Raw genomic sequence first — 25,679 nt, forward strand, 5'->3', positions numbered from 1 at the left:
ACGGCCGAGGGGCCGCGTCCCGCCCGCAGCTCCCGCCCGGCCCTGCCTCTTCCGCCCCGCCCCTTCCGCCCGGCGCTGCCTCCTCTTCCGCCCGGCCGCCGCCCGCCGCCGCCATCATGAAGTAAGCGCCGCCGCCGGGCCCGGGCCGCGGCCCCCTCCCCATCCGCCGCCATCCGGCGCCCGGGCCGCGGCCCCCCGGCCGCCATCGCGCCCCGGTAACGCCTTAACGCTTCTTGTGTCCCTGCAGGGTGGAGCTGTGCAGCTTCAGCGGGTACAAGATATACCCCGGGCACGGCCGCCGATACGCCCGCACCGACGGCAAGGTGAGCGCCGCGCCGGGCACGGACCTGAAGATAACATTAACAATAACCTTAAAAATGACCTTAAAAAGGGCTCCTAATTGATTGCCTAAGGGGTAGCAGCCTAACGCAGCGGTCTCGTACGGCATCCCCTAGGAAATGACAGCTGAACTGGGCTCCCTGAACCCCCCGCTGGCCTCCTTAGACCTTACATAAACTTAAAGTCAAACAGATAATAACAAATTAATCCACTAATTTCGTAAAAACGCACAAAGGATTGCGTGTTGGCCTCTGGGCAGTGCTTACCTCAGCTTCTGATTCCCTTCACGCGTTCTGGAAGCACGTAGCTAGTGGAGAGCAGGCAGCTGGAAAGTGTCCCAGGGGATACAGGTGTTGGCACTACACACAGGTCGGAGGGTGAGTTTCACTTAGGAAAAACAAGCTTTTTATTCTGTTATGAGAATAAGCATCAGAATATCAGGCCTTACTGAGAGAAAACTAAATGAAGCCTGAAAATTTTCTTTTAATGGATGAGGTCCCTTAATCTAAGGAATAAAATCCCACACATTCAAGCTATTAAATTGTGTTCTAAGATTTAGGATTGTTAGATGTGTGAAGAAATAAAAAAGCATCAGTGTTGTAAAGCACTAAATGAAATAATTATTTCACATTCCAACATAAGTGACGGTATTTCTCATACATGTAACACTTACACAAAATACTCTTTTTTTTTTTCTTCTCTCTCTAGGTTTTTCAATTCTTGAATGCAAAATGCGAGTCTGCATTCCTTTCCAAGAGAAACCCCCGTCAAATCAATTGGACTGTCCTCTACAGGCGCAAGCACAAGAAGGGGCAGTCAGTAAGTAAATACCATCGAACGCTCCTCTAAAGTGTTCCCCCCCAAAAAGTGCGGTCACACATCTGTTAGAATAGAGGTAACTTCACCATGCTGGTGGTAGCAGAAGGATGACCAATATGACCAGAATAAAGTGGTCAATAACGGTGAAAGTGTGGGTGTATTTACACAGATTTATATATTGTTTTATACTTGGAAGGTAAATACTTCAGGAATAGCACTGTATGTGTATTTTATCACATCTTTGAAGGCTTTTCCAGAACGGGAGTATTTGTATAATAATTGTGTGAATGTTGTATGTTTAAAATTTTTTAAAAAAAAAAGCTTTACGTAAAACGGACAGTGCTGTTTTATCAGTGGACTGTTTAATTATTTGGACTTGTAAACTTTCAGAGTGGTGATAGCGTAGAGAGCTGCTAATCTGGTAAATCATATTCCCAGACAGATGATTTGGGGGATGATGGGTGGAAGAACTGTTCGCATCAACTTTTTTTTTTTTTTTTTTTTAAAACTTTGCATTATAACAAGTAGGATGTCTTTGCTATGGAGTTGTCATTGGATAGAAGAAATATGGCGTGTTAATATGAGGTATTTTCAGTGCTCATGCTGAAACTTGTACAGCAGAAGAGCAGTTAGAAAGGCTTACGTTGACTCTTAACACCGACCAGTTCACTTAGAGAAAGAAAGATGATGCTCAATGGCTTATTAGTCTGCTTTGGCAAATCAAGAAATAACGTACAGAATAATTTTATTCCTCGTTTTGGATATATGCAATTCTGTAATAGCTTCATGCTTAGCTGCAGCTTGTTGCTATAATTGTATTTAGCCTTTTACTTCATGTCTTGTGATGCTAATTGTCTTCATGTTCTGTCACTTTAGGAAGAGATACAAAAGAAGCGTACCCGTCGTGCTGTTAAGTTTCAAAGGGCTATTACTGGTGCATCTTTAGCTGAGATTATGGCTAAAAGAAATCAGAAGCCTGAAGTACGAAAGGCACAGAGGGAACAAGCTATTAGGTGAGACAGCAGGGATGACTGGAGCTATCCCAGGCATTTTGGAGATTATTAATGTAACTACAAGAGGTGTACAAGATCTTGAACTGTAGCTGAGCTCTGTGTATCATAAGCATTAAGAGGGCGAGGGGAGTCAGTATATTTGGAGGTAATGCTGTGTAATCTCAGCAAAACACTCGTATCAGCAGAGAGGGGTCTCTTCTTACCCTCTCCCTCTGTGAAAATACTGCTGTTGTCACACAGTTCTGTTGTCTACATGATAATCTTCCAAGAGGTACTGACTATAGAGTATAAACCTGAAATAATGCATTCCATTCTTGATCTTGGGGAGCTCTCAGCATGGCTGAAACAAGGAAGCAGGGAATGGCAGGCATGATTAACTGTCACTCTTTCTCTGTGAATTAACAGGGCTGCAAAAGAAGCCAAGAAGGCTAAGCAGGCCACCAAGAAGACAGCTGTTTCTGCTGCAAAGGTAAGATGCAGTAGACAGACAGAAACCACAAAGTATTTATCTGGAATATTCCAGGTTGTAATGCAGCACTCTTCCTGCACTTCACTGGAAATTCTCAGTTGTGTTCGGAATAAGCACTTGCTCACCTATTTGGATCTGGAAGCACATGGATCAAATTTTTGTACTGGGAGTTACAGCTGTATGAACAGCTGAATAGAACAAAATGATTTTTCCAGAAAATGTAAAAGTTAGAGTAAAACCACTTTCTGATTAGATGTCAGAGATGCCCAGTGGCTTAAAAACTTGCCAAGATGTTACACTAGAAACTTGGTAGCAAAATATTGATGAGAGCTACCATACGCTTCATTACTACTTGTAATACCAAATGTTGGCATCATACATATTGGAGGCTTCCAGTGTTGGATAACAATCTGTTAACTCTAATTCTAATCTGATTGTTAAATTGCCTAATTTCTGTAAAAATTCTTAAGTGTAACACAGGGACCCTTTCAAGAATGCAGATAAACTGCATCTCACTCATGTTATACTATTTCTTTACAGGCTCCAACAAAGGCGGCGCCGAAGCAGAAGATTGTGAAGCCAGTCAAAGTTTCTGCTCCCCGTGTTGGTGGAAAGCGCTAACTTGCCAAACTGTTACCTGTGCTGAATAAACACCTGACCAACTTTTATCACTTGTGCCATGTTCTCTTCAACTGTGTGATAGATACTGAAGGAATTAAGGAATAACAATGTATGCTTCTGCAGACTGATGAATACACCTGTGCTATAAACATTCAGGTTTTTAGAGGATCTGTTGTACTAGAAAATAAGTCTTTAAATGAATGCAGTAATTCAGGTGGCAGGGAAGATTGAGCTGTTTGAGGAGCTGTTTCTTGCCTAAGGAAAAAACAGCACGAGCGCAAGCATCAACACCAAATGTCTTAAAAATAAGGTTTTAAGTTTGATGAGGCAAACTAAATAGTTGTGAAGCTGTACAGTCTCGTAAGTTACGTAAAAAGGTCAATATGCTTCTTGCATTGTGAAGCAGATCATTTCAAGATGTAGAGGATAAAAGGAGAAATAGTTTCAGAAATCAAACGGATGTTTCACACATCACATTGCTCTTAAACGCAAATGTTGAGATGCAATTCCTGGGTCCAGAACTAAAACCACTGAGGTGCTGGAAGCCTCTGTCAGGAACAGGATAGTTTCTAAGGTCCTGCCTCACGCTCTGCCTGAGTTAAATGGGTTGTTTGACCTAGTATGACCATTCTGCAAACACGTTCTAGTTAGTTGTACTAAAAACACTGATAGCAGGTTGACTGAGCTTAAAATGGAGCTGACGGTATGCATTACTTCTAACTCATTTGGTCTCATAATTAACATCTGGAATGCAGACACGGGTTCCCTTAGTCATTCTCTTCCACTCCTAGAAGGTGTGGCCATTTGTTAAATGTTCCATGTAAAGGATGCAGCTCCCCAATCCAGTAGTTAGGCCAGGTAGGCAGTGTTCCCAGCCTTTCCCTTAGCTTTGCCGGGCAGTAATAGCCTTAGCAAAGGAATGTCCTTTGACTTACTGGAAGTAAGGAGAAAATGAACCTTCTCTGTTTTGGATCTCAACTGATGCCACATGTAAAACCTACGTGCACTTAATCTAAAACAGTATTCCACTTGGCAAATACTCACTTCGGGGCCTGTAAGGAGGAGGCCTTTCCTACAGAAAGTTCAGCTGTTACAGCTTTTGAAAATAAAAGCTGACTACTGTTTGGCTTTCAACACTGTTGCTAGCTTACAGCTCCTTTGAGGGCTTTGTTGATGTTACTACACTAGCTAAGGAAGAAGTTCTTTATCATACTTGCGCTTCCTGTGGTTCATTTGGGCTTAAAAAATACAACGAAAGCAACGTGCTTTAGGTTATGGGTTACATTTTGAGTTCTATCATGCTTGGTTTTCATTAAAAAACTAAGTTCCAGTCAGATGGAGCTTGCAACCCAATTAAGTAGTTTCAGCATGATTGCATCAGTGGAATATGCACTGGTATCTTCTTGAACAATTATTCTTTTTACTATCAAGAGCACAGGAGCTGCTCATTATTTTGAAATAAATTGAAGATACTTTCTAAACTGGTTAACAGCCTTGGAAGAAGCTAGAAGCAAGGGAAGGAAAAGTGTTCCATGTTTTTACTTTCCCTTTAGGGAAAGTACTTTTTAGAAATTTATGAAGGCTGAATATACCGCTGAAAGTTGCCTATGTTAGTGATGACTATACACAAGACTGGTACAATTTTACAGGATTTGATAGTGGTATTGAGTAGCTGGGACACGACATACATGCTTGTGAAAGTTAGTCTTAACATATGTTAGTCTTAACATCTTGCATATGAAGTTCCTCAGTTGAAAAGCAGAGAGAAGCTTTTACAAACAATCTGTTTGAAATACCAGTAAGGATAGAAATGAATTGATAGTCAAATACAAGGAATTAGTATTTGTTAATGCCTTGAAGCTTGCAGGTAACACCTTCCATGAGATACACAGTTACATATAGTGTGCCTCACTCATTAACACCTGATAGTCAGCTCAAACATAGATATAATGCAATTAATTCAACAGAAATGCATAAATAGAAATCCTTGCACTTACCTAATGCAACTTAATTGATCTGCTATTAAATATTTATCACTAAAAATTGAATGCCTAAATTTTTCATAGCCCTGTGGAATAATTTAACCTGAAAAGGGCCTCTAGAGGCCACCTAGCCCAACCCTTAGCTGAAGGCGTGTTGAATTAGATGTGGCTGCTTGGGCTGTATCCAGCTCAGTCCTGAAACAACTGCAGCCTCAGGAAAAGATGCTCCAACATTTGTCCACCACGGTTTAAAAAATAAAAAAAGTGTGTAACTGGAACTTTCTGTGCTCTTATCTATGTCTGACGGTTATGCAACTTAGAGGGGTGGGTCTCAGCTTTCTCTGCCTGTTCTGGTGAGGCAGCTGAGGACAATGAGGCCCACAGGGAGGGGGCTCAGACCAAGGCACCACAGCCCTGGAGGCTGAGGGACCTGAGGCGACATCCTTCGTACTTGAGGAGTGGGAGGTGCTCACAGCACTCGATGGTGTAATAAATGGCTCAGTCTTCAAAATAGGACTATAATCAAAGTTTACAATTTATTAAAGGAATGGAGGTAAGCAAACAGCGCTGGGTGTGCTGGGAGTCTCTGCTCCACCAAGACGCACACCAGTTACATCAAGCAACTGATTTTCATGCTCCTGGGCTGATACATATTCATTACTACTTCTAAAAAAAAGCAGGGTTATTATAATTAGTTTCTGGAATCCAAACCCTCCTACTGGAGCATGCGTATCAGTCCCCGATGGTCCCTCTGGGGGTCTCTGGGGGTCTCTCGTGCTGAAGGCTCATAGTCTTCCTCCCTTTTGTTCTTCTCCTTTGTCCAACTTGGCTGTATGTCGGAGACTTGTGCAGCGTCCCCTGCAAGCTTTGTCTTTTAGTTGTTCTTCAGCTTTCCCTGTCTCCTTAATCTCCTGGCCAGATAGCAGAGACTTGCATAGTGTCCCATGCACTAGTCATAATAGTTAGCAGTTCTTCTGAACCCCCCAGATATCAGAGACTTCAAGGAAAAACCTACAAATACATTTCCCTTCAAGCTCTCTATTGACAGGAATTGCTAAAACATTAGTTTGCAAGATACAAGAGCTATATACATTAACCACTCTGTTTTTCTGAGACTCGTGGTTATACAAGGGTCTGTAGGACAGGTGGTCACATTCATCACACCGTGCGGCCCTAGCACTGGTCCATACTGACATGAATCAGATGAACATATCTCATAATGGAGAAGAGACTGGATGAGTAAACGTGACAGGGGAAGAGACAGAGTGCTGTGTGTGTGTGTGTGTCCATGCTCCTCACGGCTCAGGTTTGAGGGGATCACCCCCTGCGCCCCCTCCCCTCAGCCCTTGCCCGCCTCTAAGATGGCCGCCCCTCCCCGCGCCCGCCTCCAAGATGGCGGCGCCGCCCTCCTCCCTCCCTCCTTCTTCTCTCCCTCCTCCCCCTCTCCCCATCCCCACGCGTGTGGCCGTGACTTCACTTCCCGGTGTGCAGCAGCCATTTTGTCTCTCCGCCGCCGCCGCTGCCCGCGCTTCTCCCTCCCTCCCGCCGCCGCGGGCCGCGCAACTCCCGTTCCCCCCGCGGGGGCCCCCCCTGCCGCATGCCCCCCGCCCCGCGGCCCGGCGCCGGCCATGTCGAGCGAGGAGAGCTACCTGGCCATCCTGCGCTACCTCACCAACGAGCGGGAGCCCTACGCGCCCGGCACGGAGGGCAACGCCAAGAGGAAGATCCGCAAGGCGGCCGCCTGCTACGTGGTGCGCGGCGGCACCCTCTACTACCAGCGGCGGCAGCGCGACCAGCAGCGCTTCGCCGAGCTGGAGGTGGTGCTGCAGGCCGAGCGCCGCGCACGCCTCATCCGCGCCGCGCACCTGGCCCCCGACGGCGCCCACCGCACCCGGCTGCAGACCTGGCAGGGCCTGTCGCAGAAGTACTGGTGGAGAGGTGAGCGGCGGCCGGGGGGGTAATAGGGTCAGGTTGGGAACAAGGAGGCGTTTCTGCTCAGGAGGAGCGGTCGGGCATTGGGACGGGTCGCACGGGGAGGTGGTGGGGTCACCGTCCCTGGGGGGTGCAAGGAGAGGCTGGACGTGGTGCTTAGGGACAAGTTCTAGTGGGTGATGCTGATAGTAGGAGGATAGTTGAACCGGGTGATCCTGGAGGTCTTTTCCAACCTTAATGATTCTGCAATTCTGTGATCCTAGCTGTAGGGAAGCACAGAGCAGCCGTCCCAATCCAGGTGTTGCATATGGCCTGCTGAAGGGGATTTCTCCATTCCTACACTTGGTGTAGGATGGTAATCCGTTTCATGCGATCCAGTTCCACCTTTAGCCTGATAATAATTCTTTTTCAACCAGCTTGTTGAAGGCGTGCACATTTAAAACAGCAGACCCGCTATTAACTGTAGTTTTGCGCTAATCATTACATTTCCCTATTGCCTCCCATGAGAGGATAAAAACACAGAACCAATCCTCAGCTGGGACCAGAGTCATGTCACAGCAGTTGTTGGAAACCAGTAGTGTGTAACAACCAAAATTCCCAGTTGTGGCCTTCTTTTGGCTGAGCCAATAACTTGGTACCTGTGTTCCCTCTGGAGTTGGCACTCCATTTTTACTCTTAGGCATCCATTAAATGAATCTCCAGCTTTTCAGTTGCCTGGGGCCCAATTTCTGTTTATCCTGCCTTTTTTTCCAACCACTGGTAAGAAATCTGTTGTTTTCAGCTAGTTTTCTATTTAGTATTAGAAAACTAGTATAGAAAAAATAGTATTTCTGTTTTCTATCTCAATGCGTAGGCTGCTTGCTCTAGCTGCAGCCCATCCTTCCAGTCCAGCTCTCATGGATTTGAGGTGCCGATCTGTTGTGGCCGTAGCTGGGAACCAGGGAGCTGGAATGGGGCCCAGGGTCGAGAAGGGTGTTGGCAGTGGGGTCTGCAGGCAGCAGACCCTGAGAACTAGGCCTGGTTTCAGCTGGAATCAGGGAAGCGTAAAACATGTCTGGAACAGGCACAGATGTCTTGGGTTGGCAAGTCTCACATTGCCTAAAGTCTGTGTTTTCCCGATCCTTCCACAGATGCATATGCAATGATGGGACATAGCACAGTACAAAATGCTGCAAGCAGAACAAGTCTCTTGAGGTGTGATAGGTTTTGAGGCATAGAGGCACAGGTTCTGTAGGCTTTTATATCATCCTAGTTATGGAAATGAGTTTGAGTTGAAAGCTTTTATACGCTGAAAATGCCTTGGTATCTCATAGGACCTTAAGCTTAGGAACTGTTGAGTATCTAAAATTATTTAGTTACACCTGATCAAGTACCAGAGGGGAATGCAGTTTCTTTAAATGCCAAAAATCCCAAACAGCTGATTTAAATCAGTGTTAACGATACAAGTCAGTGTCATCGCCTATAATTCAGTCAGTTCCAGTTGGCACAAGCCTTTTACATAAGCCTTCCCATTCTTGTCCTGTTTAGTGAGGACAAACCAAGATCCACTTGTGTGGAGCTAATTGCAGGATCAATTTACAGCTTTCATTGTCTTGGGATTCTTATAGTGAATGTGTAAATTGCTTTTTTTTTTTTTTTTCTAGCTTAAAAAAAGTCCGTCTGGGATGGTTCTGCTTCATATAGGGATCTTAAATATTTGATTGCAAATGAACTGTGGATTACAGTAAGGACATACAGAAGTGTATGAGAAGCAGAACCAGTAAAAAGAAAGTGTAGGTGGCTGACTTCATTTTTCTTGAATAATCACTTAGTATCTTGTGGCTAATCACCTGCATATTTAATTGTGAATTTAAGGTAAATTGAATGAGGATTGGAAGCCTAATTAAGCTTCATTAATTTTCTTTAGGTATTCTTAAGCAGGTTAAAGATTACATTAAAGAATGCAGCAAGTGCCAGGAAAAGCTAGATCGCTCTAGATCTCTGTCGGATCCTTCTGAAATGCTGGAGGAACTTGGACTGGATACAAAATCTCATGAAGATAGTAATGAAACAGATGATGAATCGAGTAATGCGGCATCAATCCCAGCTGCATCCCCAAAGCCTGTGAAAAAGAAGCCAGTAGCAAAGCATGAGCTTGTATTTGTAAGTACTGCTGTTCACATCTGAATGTAAATGTTCGTGCATTCTTAAAAGTAGACTTACTTTCCATTGCTGTGATAATCCTGCATGATCTGACATTTTTATAAATATATTTGGTGTGTGAAAGCAGATGACTGGTACATATTACATGAAATCAGTGATAATATACAGTCTTCAGAAAATAAAATTGCCCCTATTTCTATATATATGTGTTTAGGATCCAAGGGAAATTTCATTGCAAAAGTATAAGAAAAGCATCACTTACAAGATTCTTATGGAATCTCTATCTGTTCCTTAATAAATTTGCTGTATTTATATATATAAAATTCTTGATGGTGGTAACTGGGGGCTCATAGACGTGTAAAGACTTGAATCTAGAAATTGTTTCACGTTGTAGCATTGGAAGATACAGTCCAAAGCACTGTTTGAATATGTCCTCCCGTTTTTCCAGTTGTCTGTTTAAACTTTTTTGGGGGAGGGTAAGAGTCGGCACATTTTGGGGAGGGGGGCGGAAAGAGAGAATAATAGTAAGATGGTACAGGCTTGAACTGCTTTTATGTTTTCAGCAAATAATCCTTTTCTGTGTTTCAGTGTGAATGCTTACAAAGGCAGAGTCTAAATGTAATGAAGTTCTCGTAATGTTGTTTATGACAGGTTGACAGTAAGGGCCTTGTGAAGCAGTCATCTTCCAAACATTGTCTGTCAGTCTTAAACCAACTGAATCAGCAGAGGCTTTCCAATCAGTTCTGTGATGTGACTCTGCTGATTGAAGGAGAGGAGTACAAAGCTCACAAATCTGTCTTGGCAGCCAACAGCGAGTACTTCCGAGAGCTCTTCATTGAAAAGGGAGCTGTCACTAGTCATGAAGCTGTAGTGGATCTGTCAGGTGAATTGTTGTGGGTTTTGAAGATAGAAATCTTAATATCTGAAGTAAGGTGTACAGTGTTTGATTCGGTCTCTTTTGAGTGTTCAAGACAACAAAATATTTTATCTTTTTTTTTCTTTTAATCTAAAATTATTTTGTATGGTTTTTAATGCTAAAATGATCGCTCCTGTTTTTACATAATTTGATCTCCCATACTGAATTGACCATGGAATTCCATCTCATAATTTCTGAGAAGCTTTGGATTTATTTATTTTTTTTAGCTTGCTTAGGTGTGTTTTCTCCTTCTATTAGTCATAGACCTTAAAGAAAGGGGGCATAATCCAAATGCTTGAATACATCAAGAGGAGGTGTTCACTAGCTTCTCACAGAACTGTTTTGCTGAGCAAATACTACCTTGTCTCATGTCTGGAAAACATTGCTATACATGTTTCTGCTTATTTGTCAAACCTCCTGTTACCTTTAAGATGGGAGATAATCCTAAAATCAATGTTCCAAAAATAACTTTGAAGTGGTGAAGCATATTGTACAGAACTTAAATGTTCTGTTGCTTTCCTGTTACTTTCTTAGCTGTCTTTGCATGAGCAATGGATTTCTATTATGATGGTGCAGAAGGTCCCCCAAATTCATTATTTCATTTATGATTTTTTGAACTGTGGAAAATTATAACGAATGCTTCTTTAGAAGCATTTTTATCTATATATACATAATTTTTTTCAGTAGCCACTTCCTTGACTTATTTTTCTGCAGCATCAATTGTTGCTTAACTCCAGACTGCTTTCTGAATGTAGCAGCGCAGAAAGACTTCAGCTAAATTAGGACTAATCTGCTACAAAAACATTGTGGCCCTCCTAGCATCTTGAAACAATCTTTTTCAGAATTTTATTGTGAAACTACCTCAATTTTACTTATTAAAAAAAAAGTTGTCTTGAGTTTGACTTCCGCAATATATACAAGGAGGATGCTTTTGTGTAAATGACAATGAACTAAGTCTGAATGGAGGGGCTTCAATGGTATTCCTGAGTGTGTTTCACTCTTAATTTCAGACTTAACTGTATCAAACACGAACTGTTGTATCCTTCCTGGGGTATTTTGTTGTAACAAGGGGGTCATCAGTGTTTGATCTAATCTCTTGTTTTATTTCTAATAGGGTTTTGCAAGTCGAGCTTCCTCCCACTCTTGGAATTTGCTTATACTTCAGAATTAACTTTCGACTTCTGTAGTATGGCAGAAGTGGCCATGCTTGCCCGGCACCTCTTCATGTCAGAGGTTCTTGAAATCTGTGAGAACGTGCACAAACAGATGGAAGAGAAACAGATTACAGTGTACCAAAAGGGAGACATTCACACAGTAGAGTCAACACAAAGTTTAGCAGAGCAGATCGGAGTGGAGATGCCCCTCCTGCATGGTGCTGAGCAGCCTCTGCCAGCAGAGCTGGCGGCCCATGAAGTGACAGCAGTTGTGAACGGAGCTCCTTCCTCTGCTGGGCCCGAGGAGGCAGCAGCACCCCAGCCTCACCTCCTGCCCCCACAGCCTATAGAAGCCACTCCTGACGGCCTTTCAAAGCCTTTGGAGCAGTGTGAAACAACTGAACATTTTATCAAAATAGAGCTGGTGGAGAACGTTTCAAACAGCACTGTGGTTGTCAGACAGGCTGAGCCGTCGGTTGCGGAAGCCATGGACGCAGACGGTCAAGTGGAAATGGAGCTAAATGAAAGCTGTCAAGCAAATGTAGAGATGGCTCCGGAAGAGTCCTCGGAAATGCTCAAGGAAAAAGATGGCAGGCAAAGTAAAGAAGAGAGCGTTTTGGCTTCACAACCAGAAAGCATGGCTTCCAGCCAGGATGATACTTATAAAAGCAAGCTTCGCCAGCGTTCTGTTAGTGAAGGTGGATATATCAGATTGCATAAAGGAATCGAAAAAAAGCTGCAAAACAGAAAGACAAATCCGAAATCTGCAATACAGCAGGTATTCTATCTCTGTTTAAGCCTGTTGGCGGTAATCATCCTGTGTTTCCACACCAGTTGAAAAGACCATTTCCAATTTCCAAGCATTGTCTGGCAAATGCTTTAAATGTTTTCTTCTTCTGAGAAATCAACATTACTGCAAACCAAAGTAACATCTAAGATGTGACACTTGGGGGGGCAGGGTGAGGGGGATGGGAAATCAAAATTCTTTCCAGACTGGAGACCTTTATGATGTTTGGTATTTTTAGCCTAGTGTGAGTATCTCCATCGTAGCTTTTTGTGTCTGGACAGCAGGTGATACATGTTCCCTAAAATTTTTAATGATCTGGTTATTTCTTAGCTGTATGTCTGTATGTCAGTGACAGACAAATACAAAAATATCTTGTTCAATTATAGAAGTGAGGCTCTACATTTATTAAGACTTGAAAATGGAGCCTGGCATCCTGGGTAGATCTTAAGACATAGTCATAAATCATAACAATCCAGTCCTGCTACCCTTAGGTTGGGATTAGTTGGTTTAATGAGAAAAAAATGTCCAAAGATTACTGATATTAAAAGCACTCAGATGTAGTTAAAGCTTGGTAATTAATTTTTTTTTTTCTTCTTCTTCTTAATGAAACAGCAGTCTTACTATTTGCCTTTCAGGAGCCTTTCCTCTTCTAGTGCCTGTAGATAGGTGGCATTCACCACACAGAGCACTAGTTCGTTCAATTTTGTGAGAGTAGGCTTTGCTTTACTCCTTCCAGAGGCAGCAAATGTTACAAAGAACTGTTGCTTTCCAGAGGTGTTCTTTGAAGCATTTAAATAGTAAATCTGTCCCTCTGCTCTGAGAGATTGTTACCCTTGTAGATAGAAATTGTAGCATTAGTCTTCTTTTATCTCTGGTCATTATGAAGACCGGATGTTAAAACTAGCACAGTCCAAATATTTGAGCACCCAATTTGTGATTTCAGTTTCTCTGTTTGGAGAGGGGGAGCTCTTTCAGGAGCAGGTCCTGTTAGCTTCACAGTTTTTAAATCCCCTCCTCTTGATGGAGAAGGTCTCCAGACAGCATCCACGTATGGGGGAAAAAATGTTTTAGGTAATTGCTCAGAATTGGAATTAGGAATAGGTTTCTACTTTCATAACTGATCTCTTAATTTTTCACCTTTTTGTCTCATGCTTTCCTCAACTCCCACCATGACACTGGATGTTGTATAAGTGTTAGAAAATAGACGCTCCTCCTTGAGTTACTAGTTTTGATCCTGGAAGAATAACAGTAAAGAGAAATTGCAAGGAAATGCTGCTGACTTGAACTAGCATAATTGCAGTTGGCATGGATAAAAGCATGCTTTGTATGAATGGGTGATTTTCCAAGCTCTTATTAATCATCAACTGGACAAAATGATTTTTGTGGCTTCCTAATTTGGCCAAGTTTGCATAACTTTTCAGAGCAACAGCAAGACATAAAAGAGTCTGAAAACGTTGTCCCTGTGTTGAGTTTATTTGTGTGAGACAAGGAAAGGCTAGCGTGTTTTCAAAAATTGCTAGATATTTCACTTGTTGGAGAAATGGGGAGAAGAAATGGGGATGCAATGTACTGTTTTTTCCCCTTGCCTTATTCTCAGAAACCTGAAGGGGAGATGCTTGATACAAGAAATTTCAGCCTGATCACTTAAGGTATGGATTTTAAAGAACTTGACAGCAAGTTTCTGCAAAGGAAAATGAGATTGCCAGCTCAAGGTAGCACTGCCAATACCTCACACAAACATTCAAGCTGGAATGCCCTTAACTGGAAAGAGCTTTGCTCAAATACTGTCAAACTTTTTACATGTTATTAGTAACTGTTTTTGCTGGCTGGTAAGAATGTATTAGGCCACTCTTTTTATGTCTAATTTGATAACTTCTGAAGTAAGTCTTGAAAAGGAAAGCTGAAGTGAAGGACATGGTTGGAAACATTTTACAGAAGTTATGACTAGAAGTATTTGTGGTTCCTCTCTAACTATCACTTAGCTTGCATTTAGTCAGTTACTCAGGGAGGGCTGGTTGGATCCGAAGTGGTAAGTTGTCTATCTGTAATTACAGTTAGCTTGTGGTTGTGAAAGAAGACCATTTTTTCCTACCATTATCTCTCTGGATTTTCAGTGATCTGAAAAAGCTTAATTTTCCAGTGGCTACATAAACTAAGCGAGATTGGGTGATGTTACTGTAACGTGAAGAAACATAAGCTTTTATCACTGGCTACGTTGTGTTTCATACTTCTGAAAGTTAAGTTCATTCACTGGTTATGTTTTTCCAATTTAGGTTGCCATGAAGCTGGTACAGAGAGGGAAAAAGATGAAACAGCCCAAAAGAGAGACCACAGAAAATAATGAAGTAGAAGCTCAGCACAAATGCACAGAGTGTGGAATGGTGTTCCAGCGGCGCTATGCACTTATAATGCACACACTAAAACACGAAAGATCTAAAGATTATAAATGCCCAGTAAGTCTTTTTTTGTCTGTAAACCTTGCTATTAAAATTATTTTTCTCGTCTCTTTTAGTATTTTGCATTTATTTTCTTTACAGACTTCAGAGACGGACAGAGCCTTGATCTAAATGGGTAAAATGTAGTGCAGCCACATGGCCTGACAGCATCGTGTGGCACGAGAGTGCCTGCACTGCTCATGGTACTGGGTGGGCTTTACTTTTAACCTTACTGGTAAATTTACAGTTGTATTTAGATTATCCTGGGAGTTACTTCTTACTGGGAAGTGATCAACGGCTCTGTCAGTAGCCTTAAAAAGCCAATGCTTAATTCTATTAATTAACCTGAAAAAAAAGTCTGTCGGAGTCAAATTACAGACCTATGCAATCAGATTACTACATTTAAAATCTTTGATTTACCTTTTTTGAAATAGCTTTGAAATACTGCATGCAGATTGAAGTTATGTTTTCTTTCCTAGTTGTGTAAAAAAGAATTCCAGTATGGTGCCTCCCTGCGAGCTCATCTTGTCCGACACACACGGAAGACTGAAGTGAACACTGCAGCTTCTAGTGTAGAAGAGACAGGCATGTCTTCAGTGAAAGGGAGAACTAAACGGGAATTTGTATGTGATATCTGTGGCAGAACTCTACCTAAGCTCTATTCTCTCAGGATACATATGCTCAAACATACAGGTGTAAAACCACATGCGTGCAAGGTAAAGAGAAAGTTCTTTTACTTGGTAATCACGTCAGTAATGTATTTGATACTTTAGTTATTGACCCTCTGTCCTACAAGTTAGGTTAATTTAGGCCATTTCACAATGGGAAAAAATAACATAAAATTGCTGATGAAAGTTCTTGTAGTTGGAGACTGTAATCTAGAATTCAACTGGAAGCTTGAATCATGGAATTCAATACTCCTATGTCTAGAAAATGTCTTCGCTTGAGTGTTCTTTTTTAACAGACCATTTTTGCTACTGGTGAGGAATCATAGGCTTGGTCATCCTTGTTACTAAGAAATACAGGAGTTGATATTGTGTTTGGAGCTAACAGGTTTTCAAAACTGATCTGTTGAAATATTCTGTGGGTTTGTTTTTTGTCCTCTTTGATTGGATCTGGATTTTTTTTTTAGGTTTGTGGAAAGACCTTTACATATAAGCATGGATTAAAAATGCACTTAGCTCTCCATGAAGTACAGAAACAGTTCCAGTGTGACTTGTGCGAGAAGTCCTTTGTCACTAAAAGAAGTCTTCAGGAACATATGAGCATTCATACCGGTAAGTAGTCAGAATTGCTTTGGATGGCTTTTGTGTGCTGATGAACTTTAACATTGTTCTTTAATGCCAAAGGAACCATTGAAAAATAAAGTAGTTTTTCATCCTGGTTTTGACTTAGACATAATTATTCATTTATATTTCTCCTTTGGGCTTGTTTTTATCATAGCTTAAGATTATTATGCAGATATTCTATACTAGAACAGGGAGTTGTGGTTAGTCTGTTCCTACTTTTTTATGCCTGTGTCATGTGAATTCAACAAAGATAAGCAAGAGTCTAGAACATTTCTGAGCAATTATACTTTCAGTCTGTCCTTTCAGAGGAGAACTTGCTAAATTGAAACTCTGAGAAACTCCGGGTGTTGTTTCAAGATTTCTGCTTGTACTAAAAAAAACATTTCTAAGGCAAGAATGTATTATTTGTTGCACAGCTATTTTAAATGATTGAGTGAAAGATATTTTTAAACATGAGCAATGCTTCAGGATTTATTCCTATTTTAATAGGTTATATGCTCTTTAAGATTGTGTACTTTCTCATGGGATACTGTTTGTGTGATCTATGAACTAGTTATTTTCTGTGAGAGCTTTCATTTCAAAGGAATAAAATCTTTTTCTTCAAAACTTCTACAGTAGGACAGCAGTTTAAAAGCTGTACTTCTAACTAAGAAATACAGGACTTGTATTCTAATTTCAGAAGTTTTATACTGAAATTTTATAAAAACTGGCATCTTGAAAGATCTTGGCATGTAAAAGATGATGTTTCTTTTGTCCAAGATGAGCAGTTTTTAACTATGTTGTAATATGTAGAAGTTGTCTGTTTCCTGAGTTGGGAGGAATCAGAAGAAAGAGCCTGTACCAAAAGTGGAGGAATTTATGTTAGTACTCAAGAATCATGAAGAGATGAATTGAAGCTGAAAGCTCCTCTTTTGAAGTGGTGTTCCACAAATTCAAGGTGTGAGTCACCCACAGGCAATGCTGCGCATTGCTGGAGAAATTGCGTATTGTATGAAAACAGGCAATTGTTTTTCACACGAGGGCAGTTTTTTTTTAAACTGTTCACATTTCATGGCTAATCAGCTATACTGTTGTACCCTGTGTTTAGAAACATGCAGTGAAGTCATTGAGAGTTGTTACTCTCCCTTCCATCTATGACTACGTTGGTGCATAAAAAATACACTTGAAAATTCCATCTGTGTGTAATTAAACCAACTTCTTTTTGTAGCACTGCTCTGCTTACTTCAGATAAATTACATAGGAAGAAAAAACACTCACAAAGCATCCCAGAGAGATGGAGGCCTGGCTTTGTAACTTGTTGCTTGTGTTTTTTTGTCAGGAGAATCCAAGTACCTTTGCTCCATCTGTGGAAAGTCTTTTCACAGGGCTTCAGGACTCAGTAAACACATAAAGAAACACCAGCCAAAACCTGAAGTTCGTGGATATCAGTGTACTCAGTAAGTTGTTAGTTATTATGGTGTTTTGTTCTTTTGGTTTGTTGTTGGGGTGGTTTTTGTCCTTATTTTTCTGCAAGATGAAAAGCAGATCCTGGTTATAGAACAAAAGTTCATTGGCCTGCAATGAGATTTGTAAAACACGAGTGTTATAAAAAATAATGAGACTTCTGTTAATATATGAATTGGAGAGCAACACCTTGGGATTTTTAACTGTTACCTACTTTCATATAGTGATGTTTTAATGAGTATGTTTGTACTTGGAGCTGTAGTAAGTAGCCCTGTGGTTTTAAAGCTCCCCTGTAGGACAGATAGAGCGGTAAGCTTGTCGGAGACAAAGGGTCTTCAGCCTGCTTTTGTCTTTCTTTAATCTGATAGTTAGTTTTGGTTGCATATGAAAATGTCCTATTAAAGTCTGTGATGTAATGTACTTGTGTGCATTGCAATATACACTATGTTTGGCAAACAGCTGTGCAGGAGTATCTAGATTACAGATACAGATTAAGGCTCACCGGCTATTTTTAACCTGATTATAAAACTTTTATGACTACTTGAAAGTCAGTAAAAATGTGTTTCATAGGGTGTTTACAAATCATGATGTTTTTCATATGACCAAGTAGACTATAGGAGAACCTTTCAATTAACCTGTAGGAGCACAAGTGGTACTTAATTTCCAAACTCTCAGGTCTTTGGAAAACTGACAGGTATTTAATGGGGCTGTACTATTTATGATTGCCTGTATGTAGCTTGTGGTATTAGAAAACCTGTATCAAAAATATTTGTAATATATTTCTGGTAGTACAGCTGTACAAATATTTCCTAACTGCTGAAAACTCATTTTAATTCTGTCTGCAGTGTTCTTGTTGAGTGGTTTGTAGTACTAAAAATGTAGATCTCAAAAATTCCAAGAAGAAAGCTAATAGGATCCACATCAGGACAGAATTAGTTAATGAAACATAACAGGGGAGACAATTTTGGTTTTGAAAGAGTTATATTAAAAATAGATATTCAAGGCAGTAGTCATGGATGCAACATCACTTCGAATGAAAATGTATTTTGATTCCTCAACTCCTTCAAAACAGACACAACCCTTGTTTCTTCTAGAGTTTAGATCTATTCTAGGAACATAATTCATGTCACAAGTAGTTTAGAGAGCTTCACTAAGCTACAAGTAGGCTTCGTTTTTCTACTACATTGGCTTGGTATGTAAATCGTCCAGCCATGCTTGAGTTTGAGCTTCTGGCCCAGTTAAGTAAAGCTTCACACAAGGTACTTTGCTAAAAGTAGAAGTAGATATTAGATTAAATCACAGCAGTATGTGAGTGTCAGAGGGTGGTGGTCATGGTTCATTTTTTTACTTCTGAAATTAATACTTCTCTAAGGGATTTTCTAAATACGCCGTCCATGAGAACACCAAGTACCAACATCTGTGAAGACCCTTAGGGATGTGGAAACCCAGAATCCCTGAGAATCCCATTTGAAATTGAGCTGTTGGTGGTTTTGTTGTTGCTTTTTCTAGCCTAGGAGAAGGTTGTTCAGGCAACTCAGGGACTATACCCTACTTAATTTCTCTAAAGCATAGAAGGCTTTTTTCTTACCTTTCCAGGGTACCCAATCTTTGTGAAGTGTGATATTACAAGTTTTGTTCTTGTATGGAAGCTTTTTTCTCTTCAGATTCCACTTAGTTATAATTCAGAGATTCCCTCTTTCCAGAGGTGGTTGAGCTACAAAATGTAAATCCTCTACAGTGGACTTGGAAGTCCATGAATAACTTTGCTTGTTGGCCTTTCTCTGCACTCTGTCCTTTCTCAAGTCGTACAGTGTGTCATGATGCATGAGGAAGAGATGTAGAAGAAGAGGTCTGTAAGGCAAAATATCTTTCAAAGATAAAGCATGTTTTTGGCTGGACTACCCCTGTAGTTTTTACACCAAGATAAATTTGTTATTTTATGTAGTCACACTATGGGAAGATATAAATGAAGAAAAACTCTAGGAATTTAGTTTTAGACATATTCAAACTTCACACTAAAGAATGAACATCACTAATCTTAGATACATTCTTGTAGAATCCTGAATTTGTTTTTTAATTTCTGTAAAAAATATACTTCAGCATTACAGAAAAAAAAACACCCAGATATGTTATCTTTGTTTTATTATTTAATCCTCTTTGTTTCCTCCCTTACCAAAGAGGATTACCAACTGTTAGAACCCTCATAGTAATTTCTAAGATCTAATATACCTTTTTGATGTCTTTCAGCCAGTCTGCCTTTGATTAATCCTCGTAATAAAAACAGAAGGAATATAATCATCAATAATAGACAAAAATGTTTCAGAACGATGTCCTCAAATGGTATTCCAGATTTTCAGATAGGATGCTCTTCCTTTTAATTTCCCCTGGTTTGGAAAGAGTTTATGACACTACAGGTCTTCAAGTGTTCAATTGCTGTTACAGAAGGGGATTTCTGTGCCTTGGAAATCAGGATTACCAAGATCTTGCTGATATAGAATGCTACAACCTTTGCTGTTACAGGTGTGAAAAGAGTTTCTACGAAGCTCGAGATCTCCGGCAGCATATGAATAAACACTTAGGTGTGAAGCCATTTCAGTGCCAGTTCTGTGGAAAATGTTACAGTTGGAAGAAAGACTGGTATTCTCATGTAAAGTCTCACTCTGTCACAGACCCTTATAGGTAAGAGGAAATAATTGAAATGTAAGAAATTATAATGCCACAGCCCTAGATTAGTCACCAAGGAACTGCCTAATCCGTGGTTCAAGTACTGATTGATTGACCTTGACTGGGGCGTTGAGTTCTTGAGAATGTGGATGGGTGACTTCAAATAGTGTGGTCAAACTGGTAATCTGCTGGCACAATCCTGGGACTAACGCATGTGAAGTCATAAGAGGATAAGTATAATTAGTGAAGTTATGCTTTGTATGCAATCTTGCTTCTCTAGAATGGTAAGTGGAAGTTCTGTGGCTATTAATAAGAGAAAATGTGGCTTTTACAGTCCAGTGGCATTTTTAGTTATGGAAATAGCTGTCATGAAGAAATATACCCATTAAACTTTACCTACATCAATTCAAGTACACTTTTATTTAAAAAACTTTAAGATAAGCGTAGGATAATGGTTTTAACTCTCATTTTACATGCTCTAGGTGTAATGTATGTGGTAAAGAATTTTATGAGAAAGCCTTGTACAGAAGGCATGTAAAGAAAGCCACACATGGTAAAAAAGGAAGAGCAAAACAAAATCTGGAACGAGTTTGTGAGCATTGTGGAAGAAAATTCACGCAGCTCCGGGAATATAGGAGGCACATGAACAATCATGAAGGTATGTAGAAAGCAAATAGTTATGGCATTCTCCTACCCTTAAAAGCATTGTGGAGAAAAGGGTTATTATGGGTTATCTTGGAATCTGTGTGTCTTGTGATGCAGAACACACAAGTTCTTACAGATTGTCCAGTTAGTTTTATGCTTATCCTGATTAATTAACTTTCTTCTGGTGATTCCTAGAGGCGCTGCTGGCATCTTTCTAAAACTGTAGCCACACAGTCCCAGTACCATTTGTCTTTCTCAAACTGTAATGGAAAAATTACTTTAGAACCAATAGGAAAAAAAGTATGTATCTGGCAAAGAAAGAATTGCATGTAGTGCTTTGAAAGTTGCATGTGGCTAGTAAAATATTCCTCAAACAGGAGAGTGATTGGCTTGAATTTAGAAGAAGGACCACTGGAGATTGATTAACTACTTGATGTATAACTAGTAGTAAGCTTTATAATGTTTGGGGAAACTACAAAAATACTTCATAATTTTAAAAGTATATGCATTTTTTACTTCAGCGGTGAAGTGTGATCTTCAGTATTTGGTTATTCCAGCTGTGTTTGAAGTCTATAATACAGAAATGCATCTTCAGGGGAAAAATAATTAAAAAAAAAAAAAAAAAAAACTTTTTTGAAGCTTATCTCCTTTTAAAAAGCTGTTACATCTCTAACTACTGGAATAGAGATTCATTCTAAGTACAGTGAGTCCTGGATACTGGATACCTAGCCTAAACTTACAGTGACTGCTATGGAGAAAAAGCCAGTTAAAATAGTGCTTGTCACCACCCACATGCTCCATTAGATAATACAGGCCACAGAGTTTGCACATTATAAGGGAGAATAAGATTATACGAACACCATGTGCAGAATTTGAACATATGTGGTGTGGAGGAGGAAGAAAAAAAAAGCTGTAGATGGCCTTATCAACTAACTAGAATAGGTGCTGATTTGTTGAGAGGTATATAGAAAGATTTACAGAAACGAGGTGTGACTAGGAATGCAAGTGACATATTCTAATAAGTAAAACATGGTTTCAGAAGTAAATTGTTTTTGCTTGTGATGCCTTCATTTTACATTAAGCTGTATGCACTTAAGATCGTGCATCTGCATGAAAAGGAATGTTTAAAAAAGAATGAGAAGACATTAGTTTGCAAGAGCGCTTGTGGAAATGATAATCTTACCATTTAATGCATTATCCTTACGTTATACTGTAATACAGAAATGGTAAGATCTTTTTCTTGTTTGGAAAAATTTGAACTACTTGTACCATTTCATTGTGCTTTTATACTACTGTCCTCCCTGTCGTTTCTCACCATCATGCATACATAATTATAAATGCTGATAGTCATTTTTTTTCTTTGCTTTCCATTTGAAAACAGGTGTGAAGCCATTTGAATGTCTAACTTGTGGAGTAGCCTGGGCTGACGCGCGTTCCCTGAAGCGTCACGTAAGGACGCATACTGGAGAACGGCCGTATGTCTGCCCAGTCTGCAACGAGGCTTACATAGATGCCCGGACGCTGCGGAAGCACATGACCAAGTTCCACAGAGACTACGTACCCTGCAAAATTATGTTGGAAAAAGATACTCTTCAGTTTCATAACCAGGGGACGCAGGTGGAGCACGCCATCAGCATTTTAGCAGCAGACGTGCAGGAACAAGAAACTGAAATTAGTGTCGGTGGTGAGGAGGTGGAGACTCTGGTAGTGACAGGAGACACACTTGAAGCAATTGAAGCTGTTGCAGCTACTGAAGAATGTACATCAGTCTCCACTCTTTCTGACCAAAGCATCATGCAGGTGGTAAATTATGTACTGGCACAACAGCAAGGACAAAAAATGGCAGAAGTCACACAGGCCATGGAAACCGTAGAGGTAGAAGTAGCCCAAGTTGCAGAGAAAGAGTGAATACAGAACATAAGAAAGAGGAAGGAGACTGAGGTCTTACGATACATGACAGCTAAATATGAACTGGGTATCTGAGGCTTACAGATACCTACTCGCACTGTTAATCTCCAGTACTGAATTTCTTGGTTACGAAATATTGCACGACGCATTACAGGGCAGAAGTTAAGATGCTTCAGTGTAGTCCAAGGCTTTGATGGCTAAGATATCTGCACTGGTCATAACTATTTTTAAAAAAAATGTTGGAATAATATTGTTTCCTGTGTCATGGAGTATCATGCTGTAAATTAAAGTATCTATAAAGTGGCTGCACTAAAATCTAGAAATGTACAATTGGTAGCATTTTTTACTTATTTTTACGTGCATTTAATCAAGTTTGTGAGTGAATGACCATCATAGGGTTTCATCTCTTTACTCCCTAAAACAAGGCAATGGTGGAGTGTTCCATGCAGTGCGTGCTTTATGTGACAAAATCTGAGGCTTTTGTCTTTAGGCAGGTGCACCATCTGCAATTAGTGAATCCTAGTTCTGAAGAACTTGTTTAAATTCCAGATCACCGGGGGCAGGTTCATGGTTCAGCAAAACAATGAGGGAAGGGGTTCCAATGAGGTCTGAGCATGTGGTACCCTGAGATCAGGAACTGAAATTCTCTAGAGGATATCCTAATGAGGGGAAACAACTTCTCTAAGTAAACTGCTTCTTATTTGTGAGAGGAGCTTACACTTCATCCTGCGTGCACAGCTATATTTAGGTTAATGGTGGTCAGTTGTGTAGAGGAACCTATGGTTTGCGTTATACATATCCAAAGCAGGCAACCTAATGCTGGATGCTTAGACTCTTACATTAAATGTGATGCAGAAACATTCAATTGAAAGGAGTACAGTGGCATTTTTTTGTGAGAAGAGGCATATAAGTATGCTGAAGTCCCACTAGTTAGGAACTGATCTTGTGTTATATTGTTGACGAGAAGAGCTCTGATAATTCCCAAATGGGACACATAGCCACGTCAAAGGAAACAACTATGAAAGTCTTAGCATCAGGTAAGAATTAGTCTCAAAATTACAAGAGTCTCCAGAAGACCTTACTACGGATGCTCTAACAAATACTTCTAAGGCAAGCTAATTACTCAGTGTTGTATCACATTGATGGAAAAAATCCTTCCTAGGCTTTCCTGCTAGTAAGCATGAATCACAGCCATGCTTGACCAAGCTGATTTAATACTATGTACAGTGCACGCATCAAGGTGTGGGTTCTTTAATTGTTCTTGTTTTTTTTTTAAATAAGTGTCTTTCAGGAGATCATGGAATGTCCTAGACACAGGAAGAACCAGAACTGTGTTCTTTTAAACTATTTTCAGTTTCTATAGCACTATTAAGTGCTTTCCAACTTTGACAGCAGCAGGGTATCCAAGGAGCCAGAAGCCTGTAAATGCTGCAGTCACTAAAATCGTATGCATATAATGCTGTAACCCTTAAAACTGATTCATGAAGCAAAATTTAAGCAAAATCCATGATGAAGTAACCACCTCATTTGAATCTGCCTTCAATCATATTTAACTACTTGAATATCTGCCTACTAAGCTACAGAATGAACTGTTCTTTTTAGATTTTGCAAACATGTAGATAAGGAGTTGTTGAAATTTTAAGGTAGCTTGAGTTTCTGCCTCAGATTTGAATTTGTGGATGACTCTTTCAAAAATGAATGTTGTCCTGCACAGAAGTCATGTCATTATTTATACATCCTGCAACTGTGTTTTTTTTTCTAGTTACCCAACTGAGTAAAGCTAAAATGAATACTTGAAGGAAAAAAAAAACACAAACTGCTAGCTGTAACTTCTGAATATCTGTATGGTCAAGAATCTTGAGACAGCCATCCTGCTTAAAACAAACAAACAAAAAAAAACAACACACAAACACATAGGTAAATTAACCGTTCTTACTGCCACTATGATGGAAAAAGATTTAATAGACTGCTAGGTAACCTTTAAAACTTATTCCAGTGTTTGTATCTTACAAGTAATTATGTATTGAGTGATGAAATCGCAAGGGAAAACAGCTGTAAATAGTGCTAGAACATTATTTGTATATTTAGTGTGTTACTTACGAAGAATATTATTAGCACCTCAGTTTAATCTTTGGTGCATTTATTTATTTGCCCAATACATGGTAGGAAACAAGTGAAAATGAATTTCAGAGCCTTGTTCCCCACTGTAGAAATACTTTAACTGACTTGATAGCCTGTCACTTACTTAAAAACAAGGAAATAAGTTTGTTTCATAAACAGAACTCAACCAGGAATATCAAAGCTGAACACTGAATACTGTGCCTCATCTTTCAGAAGGGCATGAGGTTAGTAGGGAGTATCGTTGTTAGCTTTGCTGTTCTTGTATTTCAGAGGTTGCCTTATGTTTTTCCTTAGATATCCTAAGCTATTAATTTAAGATGCTTACTATGCTTCTGCAACCTCTTTGATGTCAGACTGCAACGATGCAGTTGATATTATTTAATTTGATTTTTTTTAATGAAGTTCATGAGACCTGTCCACTTATAAAGTATAGTGATGAACTCCTGTATATAATTTGATCTGTACATGATGCTGTTTTTATTTAGCGTTAGATGTATAAAGTTATGGTTTCTGTCATTAAATAAACTAAGCTTTGCCATGAATTCCTCTTATAAACAACATTTTTTCAGGGGGGGGAAGTGTTACAATGTTGTTCATTCCTCTTCAGTATTTCCCCTTCTATATTATAGGCAGAGACTTCCTACATCTACTCCCTACTTTTAAAATTTTACTTAAATTAACTTGTACAAGGAAAGGAAAACCTCCACTGTGTTAGAACATCAATCTACTAGAGTATGATGTTAACAAAACACTGTATGTTCATATTTGGATTAATCTGGCTGCAACACGTAGTAAAGGGGCCTTTCCTCAATCACTTAAAACACAGTTCTACCGTTAGTTCTACCATTTTTAGTTAAGAAGTTATTTCTCTGTACAACACTGATACACAGAAGGCAGCATCACACAGCACTTCTGTCTTGGCCTCTGCTCTGGACAGTTGTCCTGTCACCCACCTGGCTGAAGGCTGAGCTGTACAGGTGCCTCCTGGCCTCTCCTCTTA

The 25,679-nt window shown here is 40.2% G+C and overlaps 2 protein-coding genes across 2 annotated transcripts; both read left to right on the forward strand.

The window, feature by feature from the left end:
• Window positions 1-50: 50 nt before the first annotated feature.
• Window positions 51-3,308, forward strand: RPL24 (ribosomal protein L24). The gene is made up of 6 exons (XM_084297043.1): window positions 51-121; window positions 248-323; window positions 1,048-1,158; window positions 2,035-2,171; window positions 2,577-2,640; window positions 3,181-3,308. The coding sequence occupies exons 1-6, from the start codon at window positions 117-119 to the stop codon at window positions 3,259-3,261; spliced, it is 474 nt and encodes a 157-aa protein (XP_084153169.1). The 5' UTR covers window positions 51-116; the 3' UTR covers window positions 3,262-3,308.
• Window positions 3,309-6,772: 3,464 nt separating this feature from the next.
• On the forward strand, window positions 6,773-25,374 carry ZBTB11 (zinc finger and BTB domain containing 11). Its single transcript, XM_084295929.1, has 11 exons — window positions 6,773-7,181; window positions 9,082-9,317; window positions 9,969-10,200; window positions 11,348-12,165; window positions 14,448-14,627; window positions 15,089-15,325; window positions 15,742-15,886; window positions 17,217-17,334; window positions 19,862-20,020; window positions 20,488-20,663; window positions 22,032-25,374. Exons 1-11 carry the CDS (start codon window positions 6,872-6,874, stop codon window positions 22,556-22,558), a joined length of 3,138 nt encoding a protein of 1,045 aa, XP_084152055.1. The 5' UTR covers window positions 6,773-6,871; the 3' UTR covers window positions 22,559-25,374.
• Window positions 25,375-25,679: the final 305 nt, after the last annotated feature.

Source organism: Netta rufina (genome assembly GCF_964035555.1).
Source record: "Netta rufina genome assembly, chromosome: 1".
Lineage (NCBI taxonomy): Eukaryota > Metazoa > Chordata > Aves > Anseriformes > Anatidae > Netta > Netta rufina.

Excerpts from the sequence above, each read along its gene's own strand:
- ZBTB11 (XM_084295929.1), top strand. The coding sequence starts at position 6,872 with ATGTCGAGCGAGGAGAGCTACCTGGCCATCCTGCGCTACCTCACCAAC. Across the intron at positions 14,628-15,088 it reads CTAAAGATTATAAATGCCCA|TTGTGTAAAAAAGAATTCCA; the intron begins GTAAGTCTTTTT and ends TTTCTTTCCTAG. Across the intron at positions 20,021-20,487 it reads TCTGTCACAGACCCTTATAG|GTGTAATGTATGTGGTAAAG; the intron begins GTAAGAGGAAAT and ends TACATGCTCTAG.
- RPL24 (XM_084297043.1), top strand. Across the intron at positions 324-1,047 it reads ACGCCCGCACCGACGGCAAG|GTTTTTCAATTCTTGAATGC; the intron begins GTGAGCGCCGCG and ends TTCTCTCTCTAG. Across the intron at positions 2,641-3,180 it reads CAGCTGTTTCTGCTGCAAAG|GCTCCAACAAAGGCGGCGCC; the intron begins GTAAGATGCAGT and ends ATTTCTTTACAG.